Source organism: Prinia subflava, chromosome 11, assembly GCF_021018805.1.
Source record: "Prinia subflava isolate CZ2003 ecotype Zambia chromosome 11, Cam_Psub_1.2, whole genome shotgun sequence".
NCBI lineage: Eukaryota > Metazoa > Chordata > Aves > Passeriformes > Cisticolidae > Prinia > Prinia subflava.
The window spans coordinates 23,760,496-23,773,386 of NC_086257.1; the positions used below are offsets into that span (position 1 = coordinate 23,760,496).

Here is a 12,891-nt window from a genome sequence, read left to right on the forward strand (position 1 = left end):
CAGATCCTTTAAGTGCTGTGAAAGAATATGGCAGTAGAGACAAGAAAACTCCTATATAAAATCAATACATTTAATACTCACTGAAATAAAATCAATACATTTAATACTCACTGAAAAACACAAAAGAAATCAGTACAAACTGATATGGCCTTCACAAGGGGTGAGATTCAGATTGCTTTGCTTTTTACCTCATTTTGTTATCAAAAAATATAAAATCCTTCAGAAGCAGTTGTAACACAGCTTAAAACACACAAATTTTTCATGGCAGCCAGAGGACAACCAGAGCTTGCAGAGGCAACAAAAGTACCTTGATGAGTACAAAGAACCCAGCTCAGATATTCACCGAGGCTGTGCCTTGAGCTAAGGTGGGATTTGGTATATTAGCACCCGAACTAGGAGGAGAAAATAAATTTGCAGTTGAAAATAAGTCTGCAACAGAAACTTTTCCAGCATTATCAGGATTCAATTTTCCTCCCAGTGGTTTGCTTCAAAGATGTGAATAGGCTTTGTCCTACCCCTCTCCAAATGCCCGCCTGGAAGTGTTTTATTTCCTAAGTCAAAGATCGAGTGATTCATCAGGGCTTCAAAGTAAAAACTATGTCACACCCACTGTGTAGCAGAGGTTATGAAACAAAACTTCAGAGCAGGGAAACATTTCCCTTTTTTTTCTTGTGCTTTTTCCTTTCATTGTTTTTAATAATATGTTCCATAGTGAGTCTCTCCAGAGAGGTCTGCAAAGAAACTTCATTTCAAAGGAGCAGAAGTGAGTAACTCTGTGAACACAAGCAGTGCGCCAAAGAAAAATGTGCCAAAGAATTACAAGCATGGCAGACAGCTCGACAGGCTGTGATTTTCAGTCCTCGAATGAAAGAACTCTTCGTTTCCATCAGGATGTTACCACACTAAATAAATCCCACACAATGTGTTGATGCAATTCAGCTTTATTTTTCTCCAGCATAACCTGCAGGAAACAAATGCTGATCCACGAACAAATCTTGGTATCACAGAAGTATAAAATCACAGAATGCATTGGGTTGGAAACGATCTTAAAGATAATTTCATTCCGATCCCCTGCCACGGCGGTTCCTCCTTTCCAAAGGGTGCTCATGGAACATCACAAATGGAATATAAACCGAGCGGACTGCACCGGCCCTTCCTTGTAAATGAAAGTATCATTTAACTCTTAATTAATGAATTGTAACAGCGTACGTCCCTCACGATTCCCGCTCGCCTCTCCATGGCTCCCTCAGGGCTCCTCCATGGTTCCCTCACGGTTCCCGCCCGTTTCTCCATGGCGGCTCCACGAAGGCTCCCTCAGGGCTCCTCCATGACTCCCTCACGGTTCCCGCCCGTTTCTTCACGGCGGCTCCATCACGGTCCCCTCACGGTTTCCCCATGGCTCCCTCACGGTTCCCGCCCGTTTCTTCACGGTGTCTCCATCACGGCCCCCTCACGGTTTCCCCATGGCTCCCTCACAGCTCCCACCCGCCTCTCCAAGGAACAGCCCTTTCCACGTTCCCTCACAGCTCCGGCACGGTCTCCTCACGGCTCCCTCGCTGCTTCCCCCGCCTCACCACGGCCCTTCACGGCCCTTTCCCCTTTCCCTTACGGCTCTCCCATTGTCCCCTCCGCGTTCCCCCCGCTCCGCCCTCCCGCGGGCCGGGCCGGGCTCGGCCCCGCCGTCTCCTCCCCTTCCTGCGGCGGCCGGAAAGCGCCGCGTGTCCGCAGCCATGGAGTACCTGCCCGCGCCGGCCGGCCCGGCGCAGGGACACATGTGAGCCGTGGCGGGGTCCGGGGTCCCGGGCCGGGGGTGGCTGTGACCGTGGCGGTGTCTGACTGTGCTTCTCTTTGTCCCTGTGTCCCAGCCTGTGCTGCCAGTGCGGCGTCCCCATCCCGCCCAACCCGGCCAACATGTGCGTGGGCTGCCTGCGGGCCCAGGTGGACATCACCGAGGGCATCCCCAAGCAGGGCACGGTGCACTTCTGCAAGCAGTGCGAGAGGTGAGGAGCCGCGAAATCGCGGCGGATGGCGGCAAAATGCCCTTAAATGCGCTCGGAATGCGTCAGTCTCGGGGTTTAGGGAGGCAAAAAGTGCACAAGTTTGGTGAGGAGGAGCTGGGAAAGGGGCTCAGCCTGGAAAAAAGGAGGCTCAAGGAGAACCTTCTGGTTCTGCAGAACTCCCTGACAAGAGAAGAGTTCGTTTGGATATTGGGAAAAATTCTTCATGGAAAGGGTTGTCCAGCCTGGCACAGCTGCCCGGGGCACTGGTGAAATCCCCGTCCCTGGAGAATTTAAAAGCCCTGTGGATGTGGCACTCGGGGATGTGGTTTAGTGGTGGCCTTGGCAGTGCTGGGGGAATGAACTCAGTCACCTCAGACACTTCCCCATAATTTTCTATGATCCTAAAAGTTGTAGCTGCATCGTTGTCACTAAACTGAAAGCTTTGGAAATAGCTGCTCATCCTTGGAGTGGTTTAAGGTGCACAAGCAGCTTTTACGTGCTGTAAAATGCTCCCTGTGTCGCAGGTATCTCCAGCCTCCAGGAACCTGGATCCAGTGCGCCTTGGAGTCCCGAGAGCTCCTGGCTTTGTGTCTGAAGAAAATCAAAGCTTCCCTGAGCAAGGTGAGAGCTGCTCCTGCTGGGATTTCACAGCCTGATCACAATTGTTACTGTAGAGAACCGAGCAGAATGAACTGAGGGAAGCTGATGTGTTTTTAATGTACCTTAATTTCAGAGGAGTTTGCACGTTTCAGAAATTATTTATGCAATATTTGTTCTCACGTTATGATGATATACAAAGGGTTGCAGAGGTCTGTATATAGATTAAACTCAAATTCACATGTATAAGTTGAATAAAGCATCCCTTAGGTTCCCAGTATTACTAGAGAGAAAGACCTGAGATTGACCTTAGTTAGAATAGTTCTAACTAATTAATTGGATTTGGGATATTAATATATATTTTTGTGGAGTTAGACTTGGTTTTGCTGAGCTCTTGTCCTTCCCCACGGGCAGGTCCGGCTGATTGATGCAGGATTCATTTGGACAGAGCCACATTCCAAGAGGCTGAAGATCAAACTGACTGTTCAGAAAGAGGTAACTGGAGCACAACCTTCTCACTGTGGCTTTTAAAAAGCTTTTATGGCAAACAACAGGATTTTTAAATTGTTATTTTTCTTATTATTAGATTTTATCCTGCCTAAATCTTGTCACTGAAGTGCCATTCATCAGAATGAAGAAAGTTATTGTCTGTTCCAGTAAAGATGGGAAAATACTGCTGTTATTGGTGACCCAAACGGAGTTTAAGCCTTGAACACTTTTATTTTGCAGGTGATCAATGGGGCAGTTCTGCAGCAGGTGTTTGTGGTGGAGTACACTGTTCAGTCTCAGATGTGTGAGGACTGTCACAGGATTGAAGCCAAGGATTTCTGGAAAGCTGTGGTGCAAGTCAGGCAAAAGGTAGAGACAAACTGAATTTTTATTTGATGGTGCCAGAACAATCAGGCAAAGAATTGGGTGATTTTCTGGATTTCTCAGACAGAAATGTACTTAGCCACAAGGATATGTTTTGTGTTCAAGGTTGTTCTATTTTTTCTTACTCAGTTTCGAAAAACTTTCTGCTGTCCAGTATTAACATTCTTGAAAATAGTGCTGGCAGGAGGATCTTGTGTGGATAACTAAATACTCTCCTGTGTTTTGAGGTAGTTTGAAATCAGTGGAACAAATATTTAAATCCTCTTTAAAGGAAATAGATCTCTCTAGCAACCAGTTTCACAAAAAAAATGGAAGAGAAATGGAAGCTTTAAATAATTTGGGATAAGTAGAGCACTCAGAAATCTTTTTGTTTACTTGGATGTTCTTCCTGTAGGTGATCTCTTCATATAAATGTTTATTCTTCAGAGATCCTGCTTTGTACTTGATGCTCCTTAAATAACCTTGATGCTTTTCTTTGGTTTTAGACTGTGCACAAGAAGACTTTTTACTATTTGGAGCAGCTGATTTTGAAGCACAGGCTCCACCAAAACACACTAAGGATCAAAGAAATCCACGGTGAGTGGCTCTGGAGGCAGAGTAACCTGAATTTGTGATGGATGTTTTCATGTATGTGTGCTGGGAGCTGTGGAGAGAAAAGCTTATGAATTATATTTGATAAAATATTCTAGAAATAGATTTGTTTCCTTTCCTTTCAGATGGCCTGGATTTTTATTACTCTTCCAAGCAACACGCCCAGAAGATGGTGGACTTCCTTCAGTGTACGGTTCCATCCAGGTACAGCAGCCCTACCTTGAGTACTCAGAACTTTGGGGAATTCTCTTAAATCCTTTGTTTTAAAATAATTTTGTAAGTGCAAGTGTAGGGAATCTGTGTTTTAATCAAAACAGACAAAATCCCTTCTACAAAAGTCCCATGTTTTCCACTAAGGCATGGTAAAATTTACCTTTGTTCCCTGAAAATTCTATTTTCATTTACAGATCCAAATCATCCCAACGTTTGATCTCCCACGACATTCACAGTAATGTCTACAACTACAAAAGCACTTTCTCTGTGGAAATCGTTCCCATATGCAAGGTAGCTTCCCTCTGCTTCATCCTCAGGGGGTTTTGTTCCCAAAAGAAACGAGGGGGGAATGGGAAGAGTTGGGATCTGGAGATGGAGGCCCCATTGCGGGGATTAGGGGTGGGGAGGGATCCACATGGGAAATGCAGAAGTTACCAAGGCTAGAAAAATAAAAATGCACAGTTAAAAATTGTATTTCAGAAGTCTGAAAACAGAGGGAATGGGAATTTCAGTTGTTGGTGTTGGTTTGCAGGACAACGTTGTGTGTCTGTCCCCCAAGCTGGCACAGAGCCTGGGGAACATGAGCCAGATCTGTGTGTGCATGCGAGTGACCAGCACCATCCACCTCATCGACCCCAGGACCCTGCAGAGTGAGTCTGGGCTTTCCTCACCACCTCCTTCTTCTGCTGACACTATTGGGCTTGGTTTGTTTCCACAAAATCTTGGAGTTTTGGACCTTGATGTTGTTAAATTTATCTGTATGGTAGAAATTGTGTTGTGAACTAAGAGTTCTCCAAGCTTGATTCCTGTAGGATCCTGGGCAGAACTTGCAGGCTCAGTTTGACACCCTGGGTCTTCTGAGCATTTACCTGGGTCAGGTTTATTCCTCTGGATTAAATTTTTAGCCACTTCAGTACCAGAAATTCTGTGCTTTGCTTGGTGTGTGCTGGTGAGCTTGGGCAGCAGAGTCCCTCTAAAAGGATGGATCCAGGCAATAATTCTTTTGAGTAAATTCTGTCACAAATCAGCTTGATGCCTTCAGTTTTACCTTCCCTGTATTTCACATTCTGTGCTGCCCAGGGGTGCAGCTCTGAGCTCACACTCAGGCTCACTCAGCTCTGCACACAGCAGAGACACAAAACAAATCCTTCTCCTGCTGCACACCAAGGACAGCTGGGACAAGGGTTCAGCCCCAAAGCACAAACAAGGGGGGCTGAGGGAGGAACAAGAAGGATGGGACTGCATCACCTGGGGCTGCAATGGGACAATTCAACCCCAAAATGCAAATGGACCAAAACTGATCCAAGTGTGAGACCTGGTGACCCTTTGTCCATTTTGGGTCCATTTTGTGCCCATTTTGGGTCCCCCTTGGGTGCAGCCCTGGCCAGGCTCTTGTCCTGCCCAAGGTGGATCCTAAAGGCCTTTCAATAAATCTCTGCTTTATTCTCCAGCTCTGCCCAGTCTCTGTTCCAGCCCAGCCTCCCCAAGGCATCCAGCTGCTCCTGCAGCAATATGGGTCATGTCCTAAATCACTGTTACAGTGATGAACAGAACCTGTCTGGCAGTGCCTTCGTTTTGGTTCATGGCTCTTTTTTCACAAGGAATCTCTCCCTGATCATTTTCCAGTTGCTGAAGTCGATGGGAACACGTACTGGCGCCACCCCTTCCACAGCCTGTTCCACCCCAAGCAGCTGGAGGAGTTCCTCATCATGGACATCAACAGGGTCCACGAGAAGAAAAAAGGTGCTGGGGCAGGGGCTCGATCAAACAAGGTGAGGATTCCTCTGTTTAATTCGTGTTTTGAATTAAAACTCAGCTGAATTCGTGATCTGGATCTGCCTGGCATGGTCAGACTGGGCTGTTCTGGATCTTGCCTCTGTCCAAAGCTTTTCTTGGACCATTTGGATTGGAAATGACACAGGCACGATGAGAATTCCACTTCCAGGAATTCTGCTTGAAGAGTTTAAACCCTGCTTGTTACTGGGTATTGAAATACTAACTTTGCAGCTCTAATGACTGAATTGCTTCTGTTGAAGCATTTCTTGTTAAATCAGAATTAAAGGATCTTCTCAGTTAAAAGCTAAAATAGGTGTCTATTTATAGAAACAGCCTTTGGGAGTTCCTGGGAGTTGCCATGACTATTTCCTTATTTTTATTTAATGATAAATGATGAGTAGCAAAGGATGCATTGGATATTTGATGCAGGAACACAAGTTTCAGGACAAGTGGAGTTGAAATGAGTGCAGATATTGGGGTTAAGCTGGGTTTGGTTAAGGAATGTTTTATTTTCCATTCCCACAGCACACTCTGGCTGAAGCCTGGGTCAGGAAAACCTCGGAGCTGGACACGGATCACCAATATTTCTGCTGTACTCACCTGGGGCACATCCTGAATCCTGGGGACCTGGTCTTGGGGTCTGTTCTTCTTTTCTGAAACTTCTATTAAATGATTATTTAATGACTGAATTCATGTGTTATCAAGGAAGTGTTGAACTGTTCTGATTTGCAAATGAAAGCGGCAAAAGGGGTGGAATCACCCAGGAAATCTTTTCTGGAAGGGGTTTTCATGTAAAAATTGTTAGAAATGAGAGAACTGATTGCCTTCAGAGTGCAGGAATCACAATTTAGCCACAAATAGATGGGAAGGATTTTTAAAATACCAGTTAATTATTTATTTGCTAATGAATATCATACAGAGTGAGAACAAACGTGAAATTTTTGCAAGATTAGACAGATTAGGTGATGCATAAAAAGGTTTAAACATGAGTGTTGTGAGCCCAGCAGAACCTCAGTGGATGCTGCAGTTTGGATTCCAGAGGTTGGGAAGGGCCAGCAGAACAGGATTTGGGAACAGGAGCTGCTCAGACTTGTGAAAGTTGCACATTAATGGGGTTTTTATTTGTTTGGAAAACATTTATCTGGAAATGTTTCTCTTCCTGAGGAGCTGCACCTTGCACTGTGCTGCCCTTTAGCAGAAATGTGATACATTGAGTCAGGGGGTTGTGTAAAGCAGAATAAAAACTCCTGTTTCTATTTCAGCTTTGACTTGGCCAACTGCAACTTAAATGATGAATTTGCCAACAAGATGAACCCCCAGCACATTCCTGACGTGGTAAGAAAAGCCCTTTCTCTGTCCAGAGTTCTCTCCATTCCCCAAGGCTAGGAGGGAGTGTGGTTTTATCATGAGCAGTGCCTGAAGGAAGAGAGGATGTTAACAGTGAAATCTGAGCATTGTCTGATTCTGAAGGATTATTTCCTTAAATGTTTGAGTGATGGTTAAATTATACATTTATTGTTGGGTTTTTCCAATTATCAATTATCTGATTTTTTTCTGATTATCTAATCAATGACCATGGTTAGATAATCCAGTAATTGTTGGGTTTGTTCCCATTACCAATCACTGGAAGCTGTTCTGTAACTCCAGTGTGTGTCTGTCTCTCCAGGACCATTTTCCAAGTGTTGGGGAACGTTTGAACCAACAAATTCCCTGCACTAAATTCAATCTAACACTGCTGAGTGCCAGTCCAGCTGGTCCTAGGTGCCCAAATGGGGCTTTGGGGGCTGATTTGGGATTTTGGGAGGTAAAAAGGGGCTGCTCTTCCCTGCAGGTGCTGATCAAGAAGAGCTACGACCGCTCCAAGCGGCAGCGCCGCAGGAACTGGAAGCTGAAGGAGCTGGAAAGGGACAGGGAAGGCACAGACACAGATGATGAAAGGTTCAGTATCTGCTCTCCTTGTTCAGTGACAAAGCAGCTTCTAAATAACCTCCAGCTGAGCAGGAAAAAGGAGAATATGAAAGATAAACGAGTTAGGAGTTAATAGGTGAGGGTGAAACAGCAGCGAGAACGAGCTGGAAATGTGGGAGTGCTCTCAGCTCTGGTGGGGTTTTGTTTCTGTCATTTCACTTTGTTGCATGGATTTCCATAAATCCAAAGGAAAAGTGAGTAAATGCATCCCACATCTTTTACAGACAATACCAGGACTTCCTGGAGGATCTGGAAGAGGATGAGACCATAAGGAAGAATGTCAACATTTACAGAAGTAAGGCCTTTTGAACTCCTTCACTGGGTGCAATTAAATTATGTCTAAATCGTGTTGGAGGCAAAATAATTTTACTGAAATTCTCTCTTTGCATTCTCCAAATGATTCATGCCTGGAGAGATGCTGTAAAGTGTTTCACAGATGTGTTTCACTTGCCTTTAACATGAAAAAGAACTTTCCTCCTGCACCCAAAATCTCTGCTGCCTGAAGTCTTTGATACAGAACTCTTTTTTTTCCATGAGGGGACTGTTGAGTTTTTAGGAGGAATTTTTTATTTGTTGGTTTTGCAATTTGTTGGTTGTTTTGATTTTTCTCCCCATTTTCCCTTGGGGTTGCTCTGGTGTTTTGGGGTTTGTTTCCTCCCCATTTTCCCTTGGGGTTGCTCTGGTGTTTTGGGGTTTGTTTTCTCCCCATTTTCCCTTGGGGTTGCCCTGGTGTTTTGGGGTTTGTTTTCTGTGCTCAGCTGTTTTTTGGGGGGTTTCTGTGTGTTTTTAGATGCAGATATTCCAGTGGAGAGTGACACAGATGATGATGGAGCTCCACGGATCAGCCTGGCTGAAATGCTGGAAGATCTCCACATTTCCGAGGACGCCACGGGAGGGGAGGGAGCAGAAATGCTGACAGAGTAAGGACAGAGCCTGACATGCAATAAATATTATAAATATTATAAATATTCCCTTGGGGAGGAAAAACTCCCCAGACCATCACAAGGCCAGGAAAAGTGACAAAACTCCCACTGCACCCCAAAATAATGGCCTGGGATTCATATTTTATGGATGATATTCCAGGGAATCAGCAATTCAAGTTCCATTTCTGCTGGAAGCATTGCAATATAAATTCCACTAATTCCTCCCATCCCTGAGGGATCTTTCCTTGCAATTTCTGCAGTGGAGAAAATAAAGGATGTCCAGAGGGAAAGATTTTATTCCAGTTTCCTGGATTTTAGGTAGAGTCCCTACCTACTGTTACAGCTTTAATTTCTCACATGGGGAAGCTTCTCCCCATTTTTTGGCACGATGGTTTGAAGCCTTTTATGATACTGGTAGATTATTCCATATATCCATATTTTGGGGAAGCTCAAGACTGCAATATCAGTTCCCTTACACAAAGAAAACTTCCCTGGAAAGTCCTTGATGAGAAAGATTGGAAAATCCTGTGGAGTGTGATGAATATTGAACTATATCCCATGTCTGGATCTGGATTTTTTTTCTGGATTTTAATCTGTGTGGATTAAAAGCAACATGCACAGCAATTAATTAATAAAGGATTAAAAACCTCTAGAGATATTTTGATTCATCATTTTAGTTCATTTTAAAAATCCAGCTGCACTCTGCAAGCCCAAAGAGGACAGGAAAATAAACTTCCTGAAAAATGAACTCCCTGTTGGTGGGGTAATAAAATGGTGATGGAGGGGTAATAAAAACTGGGTATAACCTGTGCTGTTTCCATCAATCCTTTCCCTCCTCTCTGTTTTCCTTCCTGGAGTCTCCCAGGAATGTTGGAGATCTCCTGTGTTGTCTCACCCTGTTTATCCCTGGAGATCTCCCTCTTCCTTTCTCCCCTTCCTTGCTCTGCTGCCAGCCTGGAAAAGCTTTCCTGGAGCTTTCAGCAGGAGTTTTGTCTGGAAAGATCTGGTGCTGCTGAAGCCATGAATCCAAGGATTGCTTGGATTTGTGGGATTTGTTTGGCTGGAGCAGCTCCCCAGAACCAAAGCTGGGTCTCTTTGTAGCTTCTCAACTTTCCAGTGCCCCTTGGGGAGCTCAGGGAGGTTTAGGGGGTGTCCAACAAATTAAATATTTGCCAATATTTTCACTGCCACTGGAGTTAATAAAGGCTTTAATCCTCAGGCTGCCACTTGCCCTGCAGCTCTTCCTGAAAATCTGAGTTAAGCCACAAAAAGCTCCTTTTATACAACAGAAATGGTTCTGGATTTCAAGTCAGAGCTGCTCAACGATGCTTTTCCACCCAGGTGTTGATGAATTTTGAGTTGGAACTCATGGGAGAAGCTGTGCAGAGCTTTGGAATTAAGTTTTGCTCAGAGAAAGTGGTGAAAAAAACCCAAGTGTTGTATAAGTCAGAGCTTACAGCACAAAAGCTGAATAACTGAGGGCAAAAATGAACAGGAAAAGGGGTTGGGGTGTGCAAACACTTTTGATTTTTTTTCCCTAGATAAAATTCTTGTGAGTTGATGATGAAAAGCTTAAGGTGATGATTTCACCTTTAACTGCTTTAAAATTCTGTTAGTGGACGGCCTGATGTAACTGCAGGGGTCCCGAATGCGGGTCAGGTGGAAATTGCTGAGGTGAAATATTTCACTTTGAACCTCAGGCCGGTGCCAGGGACAGCTCCTGCGCTGTTTTTGGGAGCTTCCAAACTGAGGAATCGAGACACTGATCTGTGGGAACTCCCAACAAAATCAGTTTTATTTCAGTCTCTTAGGAGTAGCTTAAAATAGGGAATGCCAGAGGAATGTTGTGTCAGGACGTTTTCCATTAAAAATTAGCCAAGGGTGCAGATTCCTTCTGTTGGATTTTTGGGATTTGGAATGATTTCACTGGATGCCACTGGGAAGAGTCAGAGAGGGGTCCAGTCCCATCCCTTCCCCCTCCTCCTGCAGGAGCATCCATAGGAAAATCAGGATGTGCTGAACACGAGAGTCCACCTGATGTCACTGTTCCTGCACGGCCCCAGGAGCTGCTCCCTGCTCCGAGGAAAAAGTGGCCAAAAACTCAGGAAAAACTCTTTGTGCCCATGCAGTTCTTAATATTTAAATTCAAAATAACACCAGGCTAACGAAAAATCAGACAAAAACTGCTTTGAGTTGATGTTGAAGGATTTAATGTCAGCAAATTGCTCCTTCTGCAGATTTATCTCATTTCAGCTGCACCTCCCAGAGCAGGTAAAAGCTGTGGTGGGAATTGGAAATCCAGAGGGATTTGGGAATGCTCCCTGTGCTCATTGCAGGACATCATCAGGAACAAAGACTCTTATTGCTGTCAGAATCTATTTCCTCCTAAATACAAGATGGGAACCTGGTTAAGCCAAGTCAGAAAGAGGAAATGAATTTTAAAACTTGCCAGGGTTTCAGTTCCACGACAAAAGCAAAGCCTGATGGTAAAGCCAGAAACTGAAGGGATTTGTGCAATTTAAATATTCAGCTTCCTAAAATGAAACCCTTTGGGATGACACAAATCCCCAACGAGGAGTGAAAAGCCTTGAAAGCCAGTTTTAAATTCATCTCCAGATTTGTGAGATGGAAGGAAACTCCTGAAGCTGTGAAATATTTGCTGTTTGCACACCCTGCTGAGACTTTGTGTTCAAAGGATGGGGATTCACACCTTGATCCCTGGAAAAATACTTGGAAAAACATCCAGGTAAATCCTGTTTCATCTGACATCTCTGCTCTGTACTGGGAACAGCAGTGGAGGAAGGAGGAGTTCCCTGCAGACGAGACTGGAACTCAACTGTTGCATGAAGCAGTTTCAGCGAGCAGGGAAGGGAAGCAGAAACTTTCGGCCGAGCAGGACGGAGGAATTCCAGGTCAGCTCTGGAGAAGCAAACAGCTCTGCTGGAAACTCCCCCTGCTCCGAGCAAAGCCCTGCACGATGGGAATGTCCTGTGGGATGCAGGGGAAGCGCTGACAGGTTCGTTTCACCAGCAGGATTTTCAGGTCGGGTCATGAACAGCAAAGATAAGAACTGCAATTACACGTGGCTGGAAATAAAGCCAAGTGCAGCTGTTGTAGTGCAAAACAATGACAGGAACAACAAGGAGTAAGAAATTATCTTAAGCTTTAAAAATTAAATCGATCAGCAGCAGAGGGGGGAAATTCCACACGAGCAGAATCATCTTTAGTGCCTTTAGGAAGTGTAAACAATTCGGATCAATAAAACACAGATGAAAGTTTAATGGGAGATAAGGTGTGAAAGTGCTACAATAAAAATCACTCCTACTGAGAATCCACCAGGGTGTTCTGGCTGGAAACATCAAAGGCTTCCTGGGGAGCAGCACGAGCAGTTTCATTTCAGCAGCCGGTTCCTATTTTGTTCTTTAGTTTCCACTCTCGTGGGTTAAGTTGTGCAATTTAAATATTTCCTTTTCACGTGGCAGGGATCTGAATGGTGCAGAATGTTATCCTTACATTCCTTTTTAAGTACCCCAGGACAGGAACTCCCCCGGACAGGCAGAGCTGACCCTCAGAGAAGGGTGTGCAGGGAATTTTCCATTTCCCATTCCTCTTGGAACACTTCCAGCCTCACCCATGCGTTCATTCATTCCAGTTTGGAACACTGAACATCAGGTGTGAAAACCTGAATGTTGTGGCCACTCAGAGCAGCCTGTGGAGCTGGTTGGAAAAATCTGGAGAACGGTGGGAAGAGCCTGTGGAAAATCCCAGCCTGGGCATCCCTGGGAGTGCATCCAAAGGCTCCTGGAGCTGTGGCCATTCCCTGGGGGCCTGGGCAGTGCCAGCACCCTCTGGGGAAAGAGCCTTTCCCTGAGCTCCACCCGAACTGATCCCGATCCCATTCCCAGCTGAGCCTGACCTGGCAAATCTGGAGCCCCTCGGGCTCCTGGTGC

At 45.2% G+C, this 12,891-nt stretch overlaps 1 protein-coding gene across 1 annotated transcript; it reads left to right on the forward strand.

Moving 5' to 3' along the window:
• The first annotated feature begins 1,686 nt into the window (after nt 1-1,686).
• Nucleotides 1,687-9,595, forward strand: NMD3 (NMD3 ribosome export adaptor). The gene is made up of 15 exons (XM_063408434.1): nt 1,687-1,774; nt 1,866-2,000; nt 2,525-2,621; nt 3,012-3,092; nt 3,327-3,455; nt 3,956-4,046; nt 4,187-4,265; nt 4,469-4,565; nt 4,807-4,924; nt 5,901-6,046; nt 6,576-6,688; nt 7,313-7,385; nt 7,882-7,988; nt 8,243-8,313; nt 8,809-9,595. Exons 1-15 carry the CDS (start codon nt 1,731-1,733, stop codon nt 8,940-8,942), a joined length of 1,515 nt encoding a protein of 504 aa, XP_063264504.1. The 5' UTR covers nt 1,687-1,730; the 3' UTR covers nt 8,943-9,595.
• Nucleotides 9,596-12,891: the final 3,296 nt, after the last annotated feature.